Here is a 24,221-nt window from a genome sequence, read left to right as displayed (position 1 = left end):
GTGAGGCAGCAGGTGATCCGAAATGGCGCAAAGCAATGCACAAAGAAATCACAGCACTCGAGAATAACGGGACTTGGAAAGTGGTCAATTTACCAATTGAAAAAAAGCCCATTGGATGTAAGTGGGTTTATAAAGTCAGGTACAGGGCTGACGGTACGTATAATTGAACATTACAAAGCAAGATTGGTGGCTCAAGGTTTCACGCAAGTAGAGGGGATTGATTACCATGAAACTTACGCACCAGTCGCAAAAATGACCAGTGTTCGATGCTTGTTGGCCGTGGCGGTTGCAAAGAAATGGCACATTGATCAACTAGATGTAAATAATGCCTTCTTGCATGGTGATTTAGAAGAAGATGTGTACATGTGGCTTCCTCAAGGATTTGAACGACAGGGGGAGCACAAAGTTTGTAGACTATTGAAATCAATATATGGCTTGAAACAAGCCTCACGAAACTAGTTTGCAAAACTTACAAATTCTTTGAAAAGGTATGGTTTCGTTCAATCCTTAGCCGACTATTCTTTATTCACCTATAACAATGGGAAGATTTTCATTGGGGTATTGGTATATGTCGATGACATGATAATTGTTAGTAACGACAATACCGCAAGCACCAACTTTAAGAAGTTCCTTGATACAAATTTTGGAATTAAGGACTTGGGAAAGCTAAAGTACTTCCTAGGAATTGAAGTGGCTCATGGGAAAAAAGGATTATTTCTTAATCAACGTAAGTATGCTTTGGGGATAATTGAAGAAGCGGGAATGAACGGAGCAAAGCCAGCCTATACACCCATGGAGACTGATCATAAACTGGAGCTTGCGAATGGTTATTTACTCAAACATGCTATGAAATATAGAAGGCTGGTTGGACGATTGGTTTACTTGACAATAAGACAGCCGGATTTGGTGTACATACGCTGTCCACATACTGTCACGTTTTGTGAGCAGTCCGAGAAGAGAGTTGTCAGGTACATAAAGTCTAACCAAGTAAAGGCATTGTCTTGAGCAAGGATTCAGATTTGGAATTACAAGGCTACTGTGACTCAGATTATGAAAGATGCTCATTAACACGAAGATCCTTGAGCGGGTACTATGTCGCTCTTGGTTCATCTCCTGTTTCGTGGAGAGCAAAAAGACAAGCAACAGTATCGAAGTCAACGGCGGAAGCTGAATACCGTGCAATGGCAAGTGCTACTAGCGAATTAATTTGGCTAAAATCATTCTTGGCCTCGTTGGGAGTTTTTCATACAAATTCGATGATGTTGTATTGTGACAATCAAGCGGCAATTCACATTGCAAAGAACCTGGTAATTCATGATAGAACAAAGCATATTGAAATAGATTGTCATTTCATTAGGCAACATCTTGTTAATAATACTATTAAGACAATGCATGTTCGGAGCAAGGAGCAAGTAGCAGATTTATTTACCAAGGCACTTGGAAATGAAGCGTTTAATCATTTACAACACAAGTTGGGTCTTGGTCTCCCAAGTGGTCCAACTTGAGGGGGAGTGTGAAAATGATATCAATAATATCGAATCTGATTTGATATTATATGAAGTATAATGTAAATATAGTAGGTGTATATTGAGTCAATATCCTAGGCGGTTTTGTAGGAGTTAGTTTCCTATTTTTTGATATGGTTATACATTAGGTTGTCAATGTATATGTAGTTCTAGTGTTTTGCTTAGTAATGAATTGAATGAATCTTTCATAATTGTTTCAATTTTACGCTTCTTTAACTATAGTTAAAATCAAGTGCAATAAACTTTGGATATATTTTCTAACGAAATTAGAAGATTATATCAAGGCCATGTTTGGTTCACTGAACTGGAATAGAATGGTATGGATGTCCATACTAGGGTGGTATGGATCCAAAGCCCCATACCAATTTCAAACTGTTTGGTTCAATCCTGTAATGGATTCAATGTTCATTGCTGCTTTTGGTTCACTTTTGGAATGGATCTAGAACCCCAATATCCATATAGTGTCCAAAATCCAAGTAGCCATAAAGCATGCTCAAATTCAATACCAAAGCTTTACAACACAGAGATTTATATTAAAAAAATACATAAATTTATACATAAAAAAGACAAAAATTAAAAAAATACATAAATTTATATATATAAAAAAAGACAAAAATTGAGAAAAAGTGTTACTATACTTTTTAGCTTCATACTTACCAGGAATGACAAATTGATAAGAAATTTAGAAAGGGAATATGATAGTACCTACTTTAATATCTACAAATCACCATCAGCTGTTTGCAATCTCTCCTGACTAGAATTGTTGAATCTCGAAGAGGCAAAACTATAAGATACAGGAATTACGACAAAAACACCAATCACCATTGAAATAACTGGAAGTAGTGCAGCGGCGGTGAGACGGCCGCAAGAGTCGCCGGCGAAGTGGCCAGCAACCAGAGTGGGCTTCTCTCGTCTAGGGTTTAACCTATCTTTCCCTTCCACACACATTAGAGTTTGAAACTAGAGGGGACTGGAGTTAGAAACTTATAGGGTGTTTGGTATGAATTTTTTTTATGTTGGAAACAGATTCAAGTAAGTGTTTTCATTTCTAGTTGTTTGATATGAGTTATAAGTAACAAAAACCGTTTCCAAAGGGTAATACAATCCTCCCATTTGTTACCCTTGTTAAACTAGTGAAAACAAAATCCATTTCCTTCCTCAATCATAATCTTCTCATATTGTTCCCATTCCACCATTATACCAAACATCAAATAAAGGTAACACTTATCATTACCCTTTTTCCTTCTTATTAAATCCTTTCTATTTCATTTACACTATTTATACCAAACGCCCCTTTAGGGGGAGGGGAGATTGGATTCTAGAGAAATGGGGATAGATACCATTGGATATGAGACTCTATCCTAAATATGCCTAACCAAATAATGGAATGAATGTCGTTCCATTAAAAATACCCTAACTAAACACCCCCTAAAATAAGGCCAAAAAAAATATGCCCAAAACCCGCTCAAAATCGAGCCAATCCGGGCTAATCTTGATCACCTCTAGTCTTGTATCACCTCTTGGCTACTACTAAGTCTAACTCTAACCAACAAAGCAAAGCATTCTTTAGTCGAAGGTCGTATGATTAAATTGTTGCGCAAAACTGGTACGCAGTTACCATGGATAATCAACACATCTCCTCGCTTCAATGGCATCCTTCTAAAAGAGCAAACATTTACATCACAAGCTACTCAACACAACCAAGATTATTACTGCACAAATTACGCAACTTTTACACCCTTTTTCTCACTTGGGGAGTTCAATTCCTACGCATATGGAAGTGCAATTCAACAATGCGTGCAAAATCACGACATTATCAAAGGCAAAGCCTTTCATTGTCAAGTTCTCAAGAAAGGTAATTGTCTGGACCTTTTTGGCAGCAATGTTATGCTCAATTTATACGTGAAATCTGACCTACTTCATGATGCATGTAAACTGTTTGATGAAATGCCTAAGAGAAATACTATTTCATTTGTAACTTTAATTCAGGGACTAAGTAAAGCTGCTTGCTTTGATGAAGCTATGTGGTTTTTTTTGTTGCTTCATAGGGAAGGTCATGAATTGAATCCCTTTGTTTTTAGTACTATTTTGAAGATGTTTGTGAGTATGGAACGCCCGGAATTGGGTTGGAATGTTCATGCTTGTATTTATAAGGTTGGACAGGATAGTAATGCATTTGTGGGTACTGCTCTTATTGATTCCTATGCCATGTGTGGTTTTGTGGATATTGCGAGGGATGTCTTTGATGGGATTTTGTGTAAAGATATGATTTCTTGGAGTGGAATGATGGCTGCGTATGCTGAGAATGGTTGTTTTGACGAGTCGTTGCGGCTTTTTTTAGAAATGCGGATGGTTGGTTTCATGCCCAATAATTTCACTTTGGCTAGTGGATTGAAGGCTTGTATTGGTTTGGGGGGAGTGTGTGTTGCCAAGACTTTACATGGGTGTGCTTTAAAGACTGGTTATGAGAAGGACAACTATGTGGGTATTGCTCTTCTTGACTTGTATACTAAATTTGGAGACATTTGTGAAGCGGAGCTAGTATTTAAGGATATGCCAATAAAGGATGTTATCCCGTGGAGTTTTATGATTGCACGCTGTGCACAGACTGACCAGAGCGGTTTGGCTATGGATATATTCCATCAAATGAGGCAAGCTTCTGTCATGCCTAACGAGTTTACTTTAGCTAGTATGTTGCAGGCTTGTGCGAGTATGACCAGTCTGAATATGGGGAAGCAGATGCACTGCATTGTCTTAAAGGTCGGCCTTGATTCTAATGTATTTGTGTCTAATGCCCTTATGGATGTTTATGCAAAGTGTGGAAGGACAGAGGATTCACTGGTATTGTTCGACGCCGCAGCAAACGTGAATGATGTCTCTTGGAACACTATGATTGTTGGCTATGGCCAATTAGGGGATGGCGAGAAAGCTTTGATGATGTTTCGGTGTATGCTTGAGCACAACGTGCTACCAACTGAGGTAACATATTCTAGTGCACTTTGTGCTTGTGCTGGCTTAGCAGCAGCTGATCCTGGGATGCAGATCCATGCCTTCACTGTTAAAACGAAATTTGACAAAGATAGTGTGGTAGGTAATTCTTTGATAGATATGTACGCCAAGTGTGGAAACATTAAGCCTGCTCGTTTAGTTTTTGACATGATGATTACACGAGATGAAGTTTCATGGAATGCTATCATTTCAGCATATGCCATGAATGGCTTTGGAAAGGAGGCACTAATAATGTTCGAGAGGATGCAGGGAACAAACTGTAAGCCAAGCAAGCTAACTTTTGTTAGTGTTTTATCAGCCTGCAGTAACATGGGACTATTAGATGAAGGACGAGCTCATTTCACCTCTATGATCGAGAACTATGGCGTAGAACCATGCATAGAGCATTATACATGTATGGTGTGGCTTTTCGGGAGATCAGGCAATCTTGATAAGGCTATGAAATTGATTACGGAAATGCCATTTGAACCTAGTGTAATGGTCTGGCGTGCTGTTCTTGGAGCTTGTGTCATACACAAGAATGTTGAGTTGGGGAAAGTGGCAGCTGAACATGTGCTTGAACTGGAGCCACAGGACGAGTCAGCTTATGTGCTACTATCTAATATCTATGCCTCTGTAAAGAGATGGGGACATGTAGCTCATGTCAGGAACAGCATGAAAATGAAAGGAGTGAAGAAAGAACCAGGGTTAAGCTGGGTGGAGATACAGGGTGAAGCACATTATTTCACTGTTGGTGATACATCACATCCTGATATAAGACTAATCAAGGGGATTCTTGAATGGCTAAAGATGAGAATTATAAGAGAAGGATACATTGCTAATTGCAATGTTGTTATGCTTGATGTAGAAGATGAAGAAAAAGAGCGCCTCGTGTGGTCACATAGTGAAAGACTAGCTTTGGCATTTGCATTAGTTAGAACACCTGTGGGTAGTCCAGTTCGTATACTAAAGAATCTTCGAATATGTGCAGATTGTCATGTGGCAGTTAAGCTCATATCAAAGGTTGTTCATCGAGAAATTGTCGTCCGGGATATAAATCGGTTCCACCACTTTGCGGACGGTGTTTGCTCCTGTGGTGATTATTGGTGAAATCTCACAGTGCAATACGAAACACAAGTTGCGGATATTCTTGTTTCGTCTATTTGACTGGTTCCACAATTTAAAATGTTCCATAACGTTGTTCTTTCATGGAAGATGGTTATGTACTAGGTCGATGTGGAGTCACCACGAGCTGATTTTAGATACTTGTGAAAGTACCTAGTCTCTAACGTGGTAAGTTACTGCACATGCTTACTAATTCTTTAGCAGCTGCTGGTGCAAAAGGTGTCTGTATGATGAGTTTTGTAATTTTTTGTGGTTGAAAGTAGCCTCTTGTCTAGTCTAGTTTCGTCTAGATAGGGGTAAGGCTGCATACATTTGCGACTCTGCACATATTGCTTGTGGCAGTTGGCCGTCTTTGTTGTTGTTGAGTCTTGTAGATTGAGATATGTCCTTAGTTAAGGCACACATGATTGACAGGATGATATTACCCTTTTATCTGTTATTGGCTCATTGAAGATGATATCACACCAGAATTTCCTTGTGCCGGATTTTGTACTTTTCAGGATCGAATTTCTCACTTGTAATTGCTAGGAATACCCCTCTTCTTATATGAGCAAGTTCCAATTTACAGAGGGTATTCTATAGTTGATATGAACTTTTTGAGGCAAGCTTTATCTTTCGAAACAACCGTTCACCCAAAATCTTTTTTTTAGGATATATGACTGTCCATATGATTTCGTAATCAACAAAAAAAAGTTAGGTTGGAGATTTCCATGTTGTAATAGCACCTGGTACATATGAAAATCTGTATTTTAACCAGTGGCTTGTATTACTGTATATCTTTTTGGATTTTCTATATTTGATTGACTTCATCTTGAGCCATCATGGACTCTCATATTTAGAGTTTGACTTGTTTGACTTTTGGCAGAAGCGTGAGAAACCTAGACTCTCAAATATGTGATAACATATTTCTAAGTGGATTTAAAGGGACAGAGGTAGTAATATTTAGGCAAGCCTGCCTCATGTTCTGTGCTTTAATTTGAGAGTTGGGCAACTCTAGTTTCCAGATCAAGTGAAATCTCTATGTGCTATCATTATACATGATTATTGTCTATGAATATAGAACACAAATTGCGATTAGATTGTTGATGCTGAGTATTGTAGGATGGACACTATCAGGAATATTGATTTTGAAATAGATAAAATTACGTAAAGAAATGAAGTATAATCTAATAGAAGGCCTAAATGTGAATATTTACAGTACATACTTTTGCTTATCTTACAATTTTATTGTATAGAAGTGTCTATTTACGCTGTTCTTTGTCTGGAGGCCGTTTGGGGACCTCTCTCTCTTCTGTTAAGGGACGAGGCTATACTTTCCCTAGTTATTCCTTGGCTGGATGCAAACTGGGTGTATGATTTTTGCTGACAATAAAAATATGCTAATCTGTTTTTAAGATTCCTGTGGATATTTAACACTCTGCAATTTTCTTTCTGTAACTCCTTTTTCATCTCAGCATCTCATGCTGATTGCTGATATTGGATGTTCTTTATGCAATTTCAGATACGGCAGGAGTGTGATTCTCGTTGAAGATGAGTCCAGTATATTTCATCCTATGGGACTAAAGGTACAAAGGCAGTTAGTGTGTATTTTTTTTTTTATTTGAAGCAAAATTCATGACGATTCCTTAGTATTTTATTAGCTCCTAAGCAATGTGTCTTAGACTGAGGCAGTGCAGGGTACTTGAACTTCTCCATAAAGAGACACATGTATAGCTCTTTCTTTTCTTCGTTAATTGAATACTCCGTCCTTGTTGTCTAAAGTCTATAAAGTTTGATAAATTAACACCCCCTCACCAAAAAAAAAAAAATAATAATCTAATTTTCATGTGCGCATATTGCAAATTGATCACAACCTCCTATATATCATAAAGCGAAAATATAAGCGTTCACAACTAGGCAGGACTAACAAGTAGGGTAGCCTAATGGGTATAAAGGCAGGGTCAATATAAAAGAGCTTTTATTACTTATGAGGTTGGACTTAGTGTCAAATTGTCAATGCAGGGCCAAGATTGCAGGCCAATACTTTGTAGAAGAGAAAAGATAAGGTAAAAAAAGAATTACATATGGTTTAGTTTTTTACATGTGCTCACTTCTCTTTCTCTCCTCTTTCTATCTCCTTGTTCTTCCATTGACCCGCTCGTTATCCTCCTGCTATATACCCACTGTGCTCTAACCTCGACTAATGATGAGGTCTGTTCACAACATAGCGAACAGCCGAACACTCTCTTGTCACTATAAGGTGCTAATAATTAGGATTAAAATCTTAAAGAAACTACTACCTCTTATTACAAGGTAATCACATTATTATAGTTTTCCAAGTTTAAATTAACTAATTTTCTTATTATAAACATGCCCCCTTATACTTAAATTTTATTAGGACAGACATTTCTCATAAATTTTCGAACATATGAAGTGGTAAGTGCTTAGTTAGAATATCTACAGTTTACTCAGTGGTACTAAAAATCTACAATAGTAGTGTTACATTACTTCAACATGGTTGTTCCTTGGTTAACTTGATCTCCAAGGAAAGGGAATGTTGTACCAAAGTGATTGCTTCTTTTCATGCTGTACTGGATTTTAGCAAGTTTTGTTGCAAGTGACCAAGTTCTTGTAGGAGTTTTTTAGTCCTCACATGCATAGGAACCTGCTTTCTATCCGGTTTCACAACTTGATTAAGCTTATGTTGATATTCCAGGTAAAAGTGTGTTTTTTCTATCATCTTAATTGCCGCCTAATCATTATCAGGGTAACGGAACACTTTTACTTCATCTTCATAGGATGATAGGAATAAATCATCCCAAAATCTGAAGTACCCTTAATACACCTTATAGTTCTTTTTGCTGTGCTCTACTGATTCTTTAAGTGTCTCCTAACAAGCCCAACTCCATATACAAAATCCAGCCTGGTGATATTGGATGTTTAAATGCTGAATTGCTGATTGGTTTGCATTAATCCATTATAAATTTGTCAAGATTCTGTTAATCTTTCTTCAGCAATTCGAAATTCTATTTTCACTTTGATTCGGCTCTACTCTGTATCAAGAAAAAGAAAACATTAGCCCACAATTGTCATTTCAAATCTCTTCAGACTTGCAAATTTGAATTATCCAACATCAATTACCAGTGAACAATCCATCATCAACGTATATGCTAAATATGAGAACATCCCACCATAGACTAGCTGTGCGACCACCTCTTCAATCTATTTTGTGTCAAGTATCTATTACACTTATTTTTCCTAATCTTACATATTTCTCATATCTGTTACTCTTGTCTCTTTCGTGCTTTTTTTTGGGAAAAGAATTTAATTGTCCCTGTTCTTGGTGCAGAGGCCGTTTCGGGACTTCTGTCTTCTATTCATGGATGGGGCTATGTACATTGAAATCACTATGCTAGTCGTTCCTTGACAGGATACAAACTGGGTGTATTATCATTGATGGAGATAGAAGATTCTAATCTAAATTAAAGATTCCTGTGGATGATTAACACACTGCAATATTCCTTTTTGTTTTCGACATTGGATGTTCTATATGCAATTTAGATGATGCGGGAGTGCTATTCATGCTGAAGCTGAGTTCAGCATCTTTCATCTCCTGGGAACGAAGGTGTTAAGGCATCATTTTTTAGCATTTCTTTTCAAATCCTTGATATTCTATTCAGCTCCTAAGCAACGTGTCTTTTGACTCAAGCTGTGCGGGCTACTTGCTTTTCTCCATAAAGTGAGTAGTACTACAGGTATAGCTCTGTCTTATTTCTGCTAATTAGAATATTAGATACTCATCTGTGTTGTCTGAAGTCTAAACTTTGATAGATTTACGCCCCCTCAATAGAATGAGCTTTTCTTTTCTATTTTTCTTGTGTGTATGTTGCAAATAATCACAACTTTCTTCCACTTATATCCGAGAACGAAAATATAAGAGGTTTTACAACTAGGCCTGGTTTTTGAGTAGGGTATCCAGATGGGTATAAGAGTAGGGTCAAGTTAGAAGGGATTTTAATATAACATGTGCTCACTTCTCTTTCTCTCATCTTTCCCATCTCTTTGCTCTTCTGTTGATCCGCCCAGCATGACCTATGTTCCTTCGTGACCAATAATAAGGTCTATCCACGGAATAGTTAACATTCTTCTGTCATTATAAAATGTTTATTCTTTAAGGTCAACAACTTATTTCAACAATTACCTCTGATTACAAGGTAATGATATCCTCTTAGTTTTCCAAATTTAAGTTTATTGTTTTTCTTATTCTTAACACGCCCCCTGGAACAAAATTTCGTTATAATGAACATTTCTCTCAAATAATCACAACTTTTTTCTTTTGCATCTCTTTCTAGTTTTAGTAGTGCCTTGAATTCTGTGAAAGTACAAAATACTGCTGAATTTTCTTTCAGCATATACACCTTGCTATGATCCTCGACAAAGTATTACCTCCTTGAGATATTGGTTCCAATGGTCCACAAATGATTGTATGGTTCTAATGGTGCTTGGTCTGTGTCAAAAACCATTAAGATAACAAAATCATTGTCTTAAGAAGGTGCCAACTTCACAATCAGCAAGCAGAAGCAGTACATATTCTTTACAGTGTCAGTTACATCATTGAAATCACCCATCAGTTATAAGTGGCCTTTGAGACATCTACGAAGAGAATGAATAAGTTGGCTTGTTTTGCTTTCTATGCGGACCATGAACTTCATCAACTTCGAGGAAACAAAGCCATTGAGGAAGAAGTATGGAGTTCTACTATGAGAGAGGAGATACTTGCAATAGAATATAATAGTATATGGAACTTAACTGTTCGTGACAAGGCCTTAAGGCTATAGGTGTTAAATAGGCTCAAAGATTAAGGTGCCAAGGGAAGAATATGTTCTTGCCTATATGCAGAAGTATTCGCTCGTGTTACTTGGCTAGACTTAATGAGAATGTTGATGTCACTTACGACACCCCACAAGTGGAAGATATATCAACTCGATGTTTAGTCCGCATCCTTAAATGACAATTTTAAAGATTACGTTAAACAACTATAAGGTTTTATGATCAAGGGACAAGAAGATAATTCGTTATAAAATCACTCTATGGTTCGAAACATGCTCCATATGCATGAGTAGAGTGCGGGCAGTGAATATGGATGGATTAGTGATGTAGTTTTGATGGGCTATTGTTATTAAATTCATCTGTGCACCTTCTCAATATGGATAAATCGATTGTCCCATGGCTTTGTCAAACTTTCAGCTGATTAATGTTTTACGAGTTTCACAACCTCCCCACACCAGTGATGATATACTTATTGATGGGGGTGAATGGAACTAATAGTGTGGAGTAAATGTTGAATGTAGGTTCAATTTAGCACTGACAATATAAGGGGAATATTTAGTTCAAAAAAGCTAATCTATAATAGAAATTAGTGGTGGTTCTTCTGGCAGTCCATCTTCATTTCCTTCTATATAATGATCCAGAATCCGGGATTCCTGAAATTGGCACATGTTTTTCTCTTGAAATTTTTTATGCTTGTTTCATGAGTTGCTGACTTAGTGCTGACAAAAAGGCTGCAGTAATTAACTACTGTTTCCACAGGTGATTTTGCATGGAGTCTTGGAGAATGGAAATGATACCTGGTAATTATTTCCCCTTCCTTCCTCTTCTCCTTCTGTGCTATACTGCTATATAAATCAGGAAAGGGTGTGCTTAACTTTGTTTTCCTTCCTGTCTGATTCCCAAAACTAATAGCAGCTTAAGTCTTCTGGCTGTGTGGAATATTGAGCTTAAGCTACTAATATGCTTATTTTATAAGTACTCTGCATGTATGTTTCTGTAGACGTAAATAATTTATGCCCTAGCAACTGAAAAATTGTCTGTTCATAAGCAATTTAGTGTTACAGACAAGATATCAGGGTTATATCTCGTATTCTATATCAGTTCTTCAGATTGTTTTGTATTTATATCACTAGTTCTTTTTCCTTTCTTGTCTTCTAGTAGCTTTTCTCTGCTTCTAATTCTCTAGGCTAGAACTGTGGAGCATGTTATCTTTGCACCGTAGTACATATTTGATTGTGTGCATCAACATAAATATCCTCTGTATTCAGCAACAAAGCCTAGTAATGATTCTCCTCTTTCTTATATTTCTTTCCCTAGCATTTTGGAAAGGTAATTAGGAGCCTTTTTCAGTGCCTTATGATGATATTTAGAACTGAGTAGAAAGAGGATAATTGGAGTGCTATTTCTAGTCATGGGGGTAGGTAAAGGCTTTGTACTTGTCACCTTGAAAAAGTGGGTTTGGGAAAAATAAGTTCACATAAGAGTCGATAAGCTCAAATAAGGCACAATAAGTTTAGATAAGTTTAGGTGAGCACCAATAAAGTTCTAATAGGTTTAGATAAGTTGAAAGAAGGGCCAATAAGTTCTAACAAGTTCGATCAAGAGCTGCCTAACTCTAAGTCACTCTGAAATAAGTTGATAAGGGCCAATAAGTTTTAAACAAGGGGTTTTCTTGTGAAAAGAGGGAAGCCTTAGGTTGTGTTATATTCACCTTATTGTTTTTGAACATATTTGAACTGAACTTATGTAACCTTATTGAAGCTTATTGTTTAAGGTGGTAGATCTTATTGGATCTATTCTGAACTTATTGAAACTGTTTTGAATTATTTGAACTCATTAGACTTGAAACGTCTTTTTTTTTCCCCCTAAGGTGAAGAGAATACACCATTAATCCTTTTCTCTACTTTTGTAAGCATGCAAGTTCCCTAGATCCTTGATTAGTAGATCTACTGTTTGATTTGTGTTGCTTCAACAAGTATACCAATATGGGGTATGAACTACAAAGACTTCTACATATATTTATTTAGTTGGAAGTGTCTATAAGTGTCATACGCTAGCCCGCGTGTCCTTGCTGGACATGCCTGATACCTCTGGAGGTCTAGTGGAAACCAAAAGGTCCAATTAGTAGAGGGACTAGAAGGATTACTATGATATAAGTCGTTTGCAATTCTAAGTAAATTGAAATCAGTGGAAGATCTTATCTGATGTAGTACTCAATTACGTGTCGCAAAATTGGCTGCCCAAGTTTGACAATAATGTTACTATGATATAAGTCGTTTGCAATTAAGTAAACTGAAATCAGTGGAAGATCTTATCTAATGTAGTACTCAATTGCGTGTCGCAAAAACCGCTGCCCAAGTTTGACAATAATGTTTTAAGGGGTTAGGTGACCCATCACTAGAAGTGCTACATGATGTAATTTGGTGGTGTTGATTGGTGCATCTACGTTCATTAAACTTTTGACTTTTAAGAAGCTCATCTTGATCTCATTGTCCACACTAACGAAGTTTTAACATGTATTAATGGCAACGTAATATACTTTTCCATGCTTGAATCATTTTCTGTGGGACTAAAAATTGGCATCTAGTCCTTTTCTTATTTGTTTTTCCTTTGCTTGGATATTGAGGTTGGTGGTCATGAACCTTTAGTTATTAAGAGTTCAGGAAATATGTAAAATGCAAAGCCACAAATGTGACATGCAGCTTCCCTTAATATCTAAAGTGAGTCGATTAACATTAGAGATGAGTTAACATCATTGTCACTTGAAGTGAACCATGGTTTGGGGACTACTCTCAGCTACATGTGTCATTATACCATGAAGTGTGCACAACAATAATGTGCCAGTTATGATCTTGCCATTGTTGTGGTGTGTGATATCCAGATATGTAGATGAGATAATATCATAAAAATTGTTGTCTTAGTTGAGCAGGGTAGCTGTATATGGGTTTTGATGCATTGATGCTGTAGACAGCAATATGTTCTGGTTGAATTTCATAGTCATAATTACAAAGGAGTCATTTTCAGAGGCTTCATGGTTGGATTGTTTGGCTGGTAAACATGTATCAAATTAGTACATAAAGCATGCTTCTGTTATCTTCTGACTGGAATCAGAGAATGAATAATCAGGTAGGTCTGCTTGATGTGAACTTGTTTTTATATCTAATCCCATCAACTTCCTAAGTGATATATCTCTCAGAAAGCAACAGTTCATCTTCTTCAAACATTGACTAGATTTGCTGCTAAAGTTATGCCCTAAAATGACAGAGCAACTATAATATTCCTTATTTGTGCATTTAACTTTTTTTTTGTTTGTTACAGTACGAGTTACATATTGTGAAAGTTCTTTTATCTTTCCTTCTCAGCCCTAGCTCTATTCCATGTGTATTGGAGCTTGTTTACTTGATTTTGGTTCCTTGTGCTAGAATAGTTAGGCTACTGCAGAACACGATTAATTAGACTAGACAATCTCCTTAAGAGATAATATCCTTATAATTTAATCATCTCAGGCGGATCATCTTATATAACGCACTCTGAACCTTACTCTTTGCTTTTGCACTTGTGTTTATTCAGCTGCCTGAGCCCCTAGGCACTAGCTACATCAATGCCATTGGTTTTATGGTGTAGTGAGGAATTGACTTGAATTTATTTTTCTGGTCAGCTTCGCTACTCTGCATAATATGTAAACTGGGCCTAGTAGTTGTATCGACACATTCTTTTGGGATGTTGTGTGTTGTTGCTCATAAGGACTGCTCTATTATTTTATGTAGGACAGATTTTGCATTGATTAGCTTGGAAGAACCTGCTCTGAACTTCCATACCAGAAACTACTTTCCAAATATACATTCAGTTTATCATCGTCACATGTTTTAAAGCTTATTCATCTGTTGTTTCTATTTCTAGTCATTGGAATCTTTTCACGAAGGATATGGATATAATTTGAGTTATCTGATTGTTCATCGACACGCTGAAACTGAGTGCAGAGTTGCATCGATTACTCTAGGTTTAAGACAAACTTGGAGTCATTTATGTTCTTTTTTTTTTGACAGGTACATTTATTTTTTGACATTTATGTTCTTAGTGTCATGTATGTTGATCATTTACCTGTATAGTGTTACATGAAGGTAAAAATCTGGAATAATTTCAGGTCTTTGGAGAAGAAATTGATATGGTTTTACCTTTTTTGGATGCAGCTTCCTCAAATACGTAGGTGAAACTTTTGCATCAGCTGCAACACTAACATGCAGATAAAGGTGTAATATTTTTGGAGATATAGTTTCAACATGCATTAGTAGGTGTTGGAGAGGGACATCAACCTGCCATATATTGGTAGCAAAGTAAAGTTAAGGTGGTGGTGGATAGGTAGGCTGTAGGCAAGTAGCTGTTTAAGTTTTCATTACTTTCATTTACTTCCCTGTCTTCAGTTGCCTGTAAATAATTTTGCATTTTACTAAGTGTTCATGCTTCCAATCGAAATTTAACTATAACATAAACTTTATAATGTCTATACGTATTTAAATACGTATTTTCTGGTGCAATGATATTAGTGTTGGAATTTCTGCAAATCGATGTACACTTTCCGAAGCTGTGGCTGTTGTAACAAATTGCTTCTTTGATGTTGAGCGAACTTAATCATTCACTGATACCAGGTTTAAGTTGTGATTTCTTAAGAGGCTGAAATAGTTTAATTTGAATGGTATACGCGCTTTTGGACATTCTCGGGATTTCGAAACCAACTCCGTGGGATACATTTTAGGGCCGTAGGAGAGTATTTTGAAACATATCTATTCCTATGGGAAGTCATAGTGGTCAGTGGAGAACTTTGGGGTTAAATTGAGAAGTTGCAAAATAAGTTGTGAAAGACATTTCGAATCAAATAAGGGTCATGGACAACAAACATTTCTGTGCTCGAAAAAAAAATAGATGTCTAAACTAGCCAAATTGGAGGTTATAATACAAATGGTTTAATCAAGGTAGGTGCGTAGAAAACATGAGACTTAACCCTAATATAGAGGCAAGCTTAAGTGTAACGAGCTCATAATTCCGTACGTTATTTTACTAAACTTTAGATACCTTTTCTTCTTTTTTCTTTTGAGTATACCTTTTCTGTTTCCATCCTTGCACATTTAAATTTTCTGTAAAATTATTGTAGCTTTAGAACCACTCTAGGTGGAGAGGATCCTCCATTTGTGTAGTCACATTTAAAATTTCTATAAAATTATTCAATTTGTCATGATGATGTAACCATTTTCATCATGGAAAAAGAAAAAGAGAGAGGGGAGAGTACTTCAAAAGAAGCTGTATACTTCCTCCGTTTCTAAATAAATGCAACAATTGCATAGTATTTACTATTCACAGTTTAAATTTTAATTAGCTTTGGTGATTTACATTTAAGAAAAAACATAGTCATGTGGGATCTTGTTAGATTCGTCTGAATGTAAAATTTTTAGTATCAACTTTTTATAATTTTTACTTATTGATAATTGAAGATATTAATGGTTAAAATAATGCATTGACAAACGTGAAAACAAGAAGTGTTCACTTATTTAGAAACAAGAAGTATAATTTTTGCAAAACATTTGCTATTGTAGTTTATTTTTTGATTAGGGGTAAATTATACACATAAAATTTTCCCTAATTGAGAAACCCTCACATTAATATACCATGCAAATTGCAAGCAACATGACATGTTGAAAAATTTACAAATTTATCTAGACATAGATAATATCTATTATAATAGATGTATAGGGTTCAACAATAAATCTGTTATATATTTCCTTTTTGGAGTTATTGGAACATTTTGGGTTTTATCAAGGACCAATTATTGTAAGTTTTGTACATATTCTTTATTAATCAATAAATAATTATTTTGTGAGATGTTGTTAGCATCGTATTAGTGTAATTTTATAAATAATCTCTTTTATTACATAAGGAAAAATATCAATAATTGAAATTGCACATCAAATATTATTAAAAACAAACACTGCAATTTAATAGAATCAAAGGTAATACCATATACATGATCTCATCTATACAAATATATTAAAAGGCGTGCGAAAACAAGAAACTGTGCCACGTGGCACTCTTCATAGGCAGTTTTAGTTCATGTAATTCATGTACAATAAAAAAATATAGAAATTGCATAGTATATGATTGATCTCGAGACCTCAAGTACATATACTAAAGTTCTAACCATATGCTAAGTTGTATTTAATGTTATTATTATAAAGTATTATATTAATATATGAAATTTTTTCTTACCCGTAACATAGCCCGGTCCTACTAACTAATTTTATCTTAAAAACTTGAGCTACTAATAATAAATTTCAAAAGGCTCACTATGACATGAGATATAATAACAATAAGTGTGGTTGTTGAGATAGAATAATTTTTGTTGAGCATGTATCGAGAAGGAAGCTATCTAACAATAATTAAAAGTATAAAAGTACCAATTCATGAATAAATTGATCAATGGATTATCTAATTATGGTCCAATGAACCACTTTTGGCTCCCTTTTGTATATTTCTTTCAAGTAGTAGTAAAGTTAATTATTAGATGATCGAGAATGAGATGCCACCTTTATGTCTTGAGATGACTAAACAAACAATTAAGTAAGGACATTTTAAAAAGAATACATCATAATAGATAATTAATTATCAAATAAAGTTTAAAATCCTTCTAATCTTATACTGGTATATGACGTATAGTAGTTACAACATGTCATCATTATTTATGCTAAATAGTTGATGAGCTCTCAAGAACAACTAGGGATGTTTTAATTAATTAATGTTAATCGAGATTAAACATTTCTCCATTTGTCTCTTTCTAATTGATATATTATGTTTTTTTACGGTTTTCGAAACACAATTTTAAATCTTAATATCTCAAGTTATGTATAAGAGAAAATTATAAAAATATATGTTTAAAAAGTACACATGCATTGAGAAAGATCAAACAAGATTTCGCATGATCATGTTTTTCTTTACGTACATGAAATCAATGAAGGTCAAAGTTATCATGTGAATAGTACCGACCATTCGGCAGTCAGTATTTTCATTAACGACAAGCATTATACCAACCATCTTGCACCTACTGTTTAGCGGTCGGTAATTTGTTTACCAACCATTTTTCATATTTTACTGATCGATTTTTATAGTTGGCAAAAGCACGAATTCTTTCAATGTATCAATAAATCGAATGTAGCAATTAAAAAAGACGAATGGAGTTTTGTTGGTTAATACTACTAGTAAGTATAGTAGTATGTGTCGGAGGTCAGTGGCGGATGCATGTTGATAGAAGTGGGGTCACTTGACCCCACTTGGGGTAAGATAATATTAGAAAAAACTTAATTTTTATTGTATAAATGTAGATAAAAGTGTTTATTAATAGAAAAAAAGACCCCACTCATCAACACTATTTCGAGTCAGTGACGGATCTAGAAATTATATGCAACGGGTCACTAATCACAAGTACCCAAAACAATATTGAGTGGAGTCTTTTCTTGAATTAATTAGACTTTTATCTACAAATTTATACAATAAAAATTGGGAAATTCTACATGGTGACCTCGTACTTTCGGTTTTTCTACTTGGTGACAGGCCAAAAAATGTTTTATATCAAATGACCTCCTACTTTGGCTAATTATACTTTATGGCTTTCATTCACTTAAAACCTAACTAAACCATCATTTAAGTGAATTTACTAATCTATCCCTCTAGTTAATTATAATTTTAATAAATACCCTCCCATTCTCGATTAAACACCTGCTTCCCTTTTCCTTCTCTGTTCTTCTCCTCTTCAGCTCTTCTCCCTCTCACTCCTAGGGTTCCATGTTAACACAAGTAAAACGCAGGAACAACCCGCCAAAGAAGAGAGTACTAGAGTAGCATCTTGACACAAGCACTGTAATCAAGTTTTCAGCTCTCCGACGAACATATCGGCATTGACCACAATCCAGACAATTTGAGAATTTTGGCAGTTCAATTGAACAATCTTAGTAAAAAACACATCTCTAAAAGTGAAATGTAAAGTTTCCTACAGATTTGAGTTCAGCACATATTCTAGGGCATTCAAAGTCATTTAAACCTCTATTTTGGATAACAGATGAAGAAAAGTTCTGCAACTTAGTTTCTATCAATGAAAATTTTGGCAACTTTAATAGCTCAAGCTCAATAATATTGTAATTATATATGTTAGATTTTGCAAAAATCGCACAAACATTACACTAATCAATGACATGTACCTCTACTCCATATATACCAAAATAATGCAGATAAATTTTGATTCACATCAAAAAGTTTCAGTAGTAAATTCTCCTTAGAAGAAAAAGTAATCCAATTTCCACGGATCTACTCAAACACATAATTAAGAACGCCACACCAAACATTAATAACAGGAGAATACAAAGAGGAGAATTGTCTCATATGGCCTCCAACTGGTGCTTCCAAGACAAAGAAAGCTTAGAGATCCGACATGGAAGAACAACACTGTGCAGTGCCATAAGATAGTTATCATAGAAATTACGTACATAAGAGCGTAAATGGGTTCGAGAGCTAGAACGCAGATCGCTTTAAGAGTTTGAGAGTGATTCCTACATGCATATGTACACAACATTATATAGACATGATCTGGAATATTTCAATTTGATTGGAATTCATCCATAACTTTGCGAGGATGGTGATTCATTTTGTTTTGCAACACTAAGATAATCGGTCCAAGTTCTCTTTGTTAGTGATCATTTGATTTGATTCATTTTTTTTTTAAGAGAAGAGGAATGGGGAGTTTTGAATTAATTAGGGTAATTAACTAAGGGGTTAGGTTAGTAAATTTACTTTAAGTGATGGATTAACTAGGTTTTAAGTGAATTAAGGCCACTAAGTATAATTAATCAAAGTAGGAGGTCACTTGGTATAAAATTTTTTTTTGCCTGCCACCAAGTAGAAAAACCCAAAGTAGGAGGCCACCATGTAGAATTTCCCATAAAAATTTAGTTTTTTCTAATATTATTTTACCCCAAGTGGGATCAAGTGACTCCACTTTCATCAACATGCATCTGCCACAATTTTGAATACTTATGATTAATAATCTATTGATCTCGTTGCATATAATTTCTATATCCGCCATTTTCGGAGGTTAGCCCAAAAAATAACCAAAACAATCGCTTAAAACGGAGGAACAATAAGAAGACAAAACAACGTGAAAATGCCATGCGCTTTTGCGGGTCTCACAGTAACGAGACGGCAGAAGACTGAATAATAAGGACTAACATAGTAAAACGTTCCCAAACAGAACTTAACAATTTTTTTTTGGGTAAAAAGCCATAAAATTCCACGCTTTGCTTTTTGCATGGACGTGCATAAATTTCCTGACTGCGCATGCGTATGCATTTGCATATGGCTAGGTTTTTCATCTTGCGGGCCACTGACTCACTAACCTAATAATATTATAATCTTTTGTGAAAATATTAGTTTTAACCATTACCAATGACATAATCAACATATAATTATCATAATGGATTCCGAAACCAAAACTACTTCCCTTGATATGTTATCGTCGTTGATATCAGTATTATTGTTAATGCATGGCATCAGTCGCCCACTTCTTATTGTTGGGAGTCTTTTCAATATGGTTCAAGAAGGCACCCTTTATATGTCATTAACTACTAACTAGTGTGTAGCTCAGGTTACGTCTTGGGTTTTTATTTTTAACTAGTATTTGGACTCAGGTGTTGTCTCGGATTGGTATTGTGTTTCCGAATTTGATATGCATTTTTTACGATTCCCATTAAAATATATTAAGGAAAACTCAACATTTAAAGGAGACAAATATAATAATATGGAAACTTAAAGCATGATTAAAAGTTGGTTGAAATGGTAATTGTGTCATGTTATAATAGCAAGCGGTCAATGGTTCAAATCTTGTTGCAAGCTAATTTTACTTTTGTTAATCGACATAACTTAAACTATTCACTGTATTCAAAAAGTGGTATGTTCTCTTCTTAATATTGAACTAGAATAGTTGTCTAATTGAGGTTGAGGTGGTGGAGTAGTGATATCGCTTCCAATCTGTTATTCCTGAGGTATAGGGATCAAACCTCAAAGGATCAGACTCATTTGAGTAATTTTTCATATCCTTCCTCAATTGATTCCCCTTCATCTTACCAAAAAAAAAGAGAACGTATTGTGTCAGACTCGTCCGACCATAATATTTGGTCGGACGACTTTTAGTTGGTTTCAATTTTTTTTCAGTTGGTTTCATTTTTTTTCAGAAGACTAAAGGAAAGAAAAACAATACAAGCTGAAAAAATTTACACACCAACTGAAATAACACAATAGACCAAACGAAAGAGAAACAACACAAGCTGAAAGATTTAACACACTAACTGAAAGTCAACAGAAGACCAAATGAAAGAAAAATAACACAAGCTGAAAGATTTAACCCACTAACTGAAAGTCAACAGAAGACCAAATGAAAGAAAAACAACACAAGCTGAAAGATTTAACACACTAACTAAAAGTCAACAGAAGACCAAATGAAAGAAAAACAACACAAGCTGAAAGAATTTACACACCAACTCAAAGAATTCAGAAGACCAAATGAAAGAAAAACAACACAAAATGAAAGAATTTACACACCAACTGAAAGTCAAGTAATCTCTCACCAAATTATTACTATATGCTTCTCTACTCCTACCTCACATCAACTGCTATGTCTCACTCCCACTCTCTCTCCAAACTCTCGAATCTACTGTGAAGATTAGCATATGACGTATCGTCTTAAATTGGAAGTTTCTAGAATACTTGTTCAACATCATCATTTATCTGCTTGGTCTAAATGGCGTCGTCGTCTTCCTCGACTTCTTTCTGTTTTGAGAACAATGAGGGATTTTTATATGGAAATTCAGTTTCATTTTTATACTTACCGGTAATTTACTATTTTGAGAAGAAGAAAGTCCAAAGAGGGAGTCGTCCAACGGAATGCATTGTGTCAGACGGTCTGACACAATACTTTCACAAAAAAAAAGCCTAATTTTATATTTAAATTAGATGGTCTCTTATAAGACCGACTCTTTTTGCACATACACATGTCACAATTTCTTTAATTTGTTTCTATCTCTTTGCTTTCTTTAATTCCACAGTTTCCATGCATTAACATCTTACTTATTTTAGAATAGATTATGTATGGTAGTATTAAATTGTAAAGCACTAAAGCTCCTATAATACACAAAAGTTTACATATTATAGATTTGTACATGAGACGAGGTTACAATATACTTCCTCCGTTCTTTTTATATTACAATAATTACTATTTTGGGTAGTTTCACATCTATTGCAACAATTTCAATTTTGGTATACAAAGCAATCATAATTGACAATATTGCCCTTACTTTATCTTATTAAAATTATCATTAATTACTCAATTTGCCATATAAAAATGCTTTTATTTTCTAAGGATGATTTCTCTCCTACTTTAATTAATTAAAGAGTTACTTTTATGCTAAACTACTCATTTGTTCCAAATCCTTAAAAATTGTGTCCAAACACACTGTTGTAATTAATAGAAAAAGATCGGAGGTGGTATTAATTAGTTCAGCTAAATTTTAATTGGATTGGGTCGCCTTTAGTTTGTAAAACTTATAACCTTCAATTTTGGCTGTTTTTTTGGGACATTTTTGGACTATTCTGGGTCTGGTCATATTTTTTCCGAAAAATTCCTAGGAAAACCGAAGTGACTTGTAACATTGTGCTAGTGCTTGACACCATAAGTGTTGCCTCAAAAAACCTTTAAACACCTCATTTGTTCATTTCTCATGAAACCTAAAACTGTCTCGAAATGAACGTAAAGGCATCCACATATTCGTTCCAGCAAACCACATGAATCATTGTCAATGACCTCCCATGAACCTAGGGTTCATCCTGTTGCGTTCGGAGCTCAGGCCCCGGGAAAGTCCAAAATAGTGTATTATAACTTGCAATTTTAATTGTTTTTGGGACATATTTTTACTTCTCCGGGCCTGGTCATATTTTCTCCCGAAAAATTCTAAATAAAGTCTACGTGACTTTTGACGTTGCGCGAGTGCTTGGCACCATTTGTGTTGCCTCGAAAAGCCTCAAAACACCCCATTTGTTTATTTCTCGTGAAACCCAAAATTACCTCGCAGTGAACGTAAAGGCATTCATATCTTCGTTCCAAGCCACATGACTCCTTTCCAATGACCTCCCATGTCCGTAGGAGGCATCCCGTGGCGTTCGAAAATCGGTCCCCAGAAAAGTCCGAAAGCTTGTATTATAACTTTCACTTTTGGTTGTTTTTGTGACATGGACTTTTCCGAGCCTGGTCATATTTTCTCCCGAAACATCCCTAGGATTGCTGATGTGATTTGTAACATTGCGCGTGAACTTGGCACCATTTTCATTTCTTGGAAAAGTCTTTGAACACCCCATTTATTCACTTCTCGTGAAAACTAAAATTGTCTCGAAATGAACGTAAAAGCATCCATATATTCTTTCCAAGCCACATGAGTTCTTTCCAATGACCTCCCATGGCCCTACGAGGCATCCCATGACGTTCGGAGCTCGGTCCACGAAAAATCCGAAAGCGTGTATTATAACCTTCAATTTTGGCTATTTTTTGGACATTTTTGTACTTTTCCTGGACTGATCATGTTTTCTCCCGAAACATTCCTAGGAACACCGACGTGACTTGTAACGTTGCGCAGGTGCTTTGCACCATTTGTGTTGCTTCGAAAAGCCTTTAAACACCCCATTTGTTCATTTCTTGTGAAATCTAAAATTGCCTCGAAATTAACGTAAAAACATTTACCTATTCGTTCCAAGCCACATGAATCATTCCCACTGACCTCCTATGTCTCTAGGAGGCATCCCGTGGCGTTTGGAGCTCGGAATCCGGAAAAGTCCGAAAGCGTGTATTATAACCGTCAATTTTTGCTGTTTTTGAGACATTTTTGGACTTTTCCGGGCATGTTCATCTTTTCTCCTGAAATGTTCCCAGGAAAGCCGACGTGACTTGTAACGTTGCGCAGGTGCTTGGCACCATTTGTGTTGCCTCAAAAAGCCTCTAAACACCCTATTTGTTCATTTCTCGTAAAACCTAAAATTTCCTTAAAATGAACGTAAAAGCATCCATATATTCGTTCCAAACCACATGACTCCTTTCCGATGACCTCCCATGGCCTTAGGTGGCATCTCGTGGCGTTTGGAGCTCGGGCTCGGGGAATGTCCGAAAGCGTGTATTATAACTTTCAATTTTGGCTGTTTTTGGACATTTTTGGACTTTTTCGGGACTGGTTATATTTTCTCCCGAAACGTTCCTAGGAAGGCCGATGTAACTTGTAATGTTGCGCGGGTGCTTGGTACCATTTGAGTTGCCTCTAAACTCCCCATTTATTCATTTCTCGTGAAACCGAAAATTGCCTCAAAATGAACGTAAAAGCATCCATATAATCGTTCCAAGCCACATGATTCCTTTCCAATGACCTCCCATGGCCCTAGGAGGTATCTCGTGGCATTCGGAGCTCGATCCCCGAAAAATTCCGAAAGCTTGTATTATAATCTTCAATTTTGGCTATTTTTGAGACATTTTTGGACTTCTCCGGGCATGGTCATATTTTATCCCTAAACATTTCTAGGAGTGCCGAGGTGATTTCTGATGATGCGCGGGTCCCTTGGCACAATATACATTGCCTCGAAAAGCCTATAAACACCCCATATGTTCATTTCTCGTGAAACCCAAAATTATCATTAAATGAACATAAA

At 35.8% G+C, this 24,221-nt stretch overlaps 1 protein-coding gene across 5 annotated transcripts; it reads left to right on the top strand.

The window, feature by feature from the left end:
• Window positions 1-2,851: 2,851 nt before the first annotated feature.
• Window positions 2,852-15,010, top strand: LOC104897479 (putative pentatricopeptide repeat-containing protein At5g13230, mitochondrial). 5 transcript variants are annotated; one of them, XM_019250434.3, is made up of 6 exons: window positions 2,852-5,807; window positions 7,141-7,204; window positions 8,968-9,373; window positions 11,208-11,248; window positions 14,349-14,494; window positions 14,639-15,010. In XM_019250434.3, the coding sequence occupies exon 1, from the start codon at window positions 3,108-3,110 to the stop codon at window positions 5,622-5,624; it is 2,517 nt and encodes an 838-aa protein (XP_019105979.1). In that variant the 5' UTR covers window positions 2,852-3,107; the 3' UTR covers window positions 5,625-5,807; window positions 7,141-7,204; window positions 8,968-9,373; window positions 11,208-11,248; window positions 14,349-14,494; window positions 14,639-15,010. The 5 variants fall into 5 exon arrangements, with proteins under 5 accessions (XP_019105979.1, XP_010682665.1, XP_010682666.1 ...); XM_010684363.4 differs by lacking the exon at window positions 14,349-14,494 and adding an exon at window positions 7,641-7,684; XM_019250435.2 differs by lacking the exon at window positions 14,349-14,494 and having other exon boundaries at window positions 3,151-3,381; window positions 3,516-5,807.
• Window positions 15,011-24,221: the final 9,211 nt, after the last annotated feature.

This window comes from Beta vulgaris, chromosome 6, assembly GCF_026745355.1.
Source record: "Beta vulgaris subsp. vulgaris cultivar EL10 chromosome 6, EL10.2, whole genome shotgun sequence".
Lineage (NCBI taxonomy): Eukaryota > Viridiplantae > Streptophyta > Magnoliopsida > Caryophyllales > Amaranthaceae > Beta > Beta vulgaris.
The sequence above is the reverse complement of the archived record's forward strand: the minus strand, read 5'-3'. Positions and strand labels throughout refer to the sequence as shown.

Excerpts from the sequence above, each read along its gene's own strand:
- LOC104897479 (XM_010684364.4), top strand. The coding sequence starts at position 3,108 with ATGATTAAATTGTTGCGCAAAACTGGTACGCAGTTACCATGGATAATC.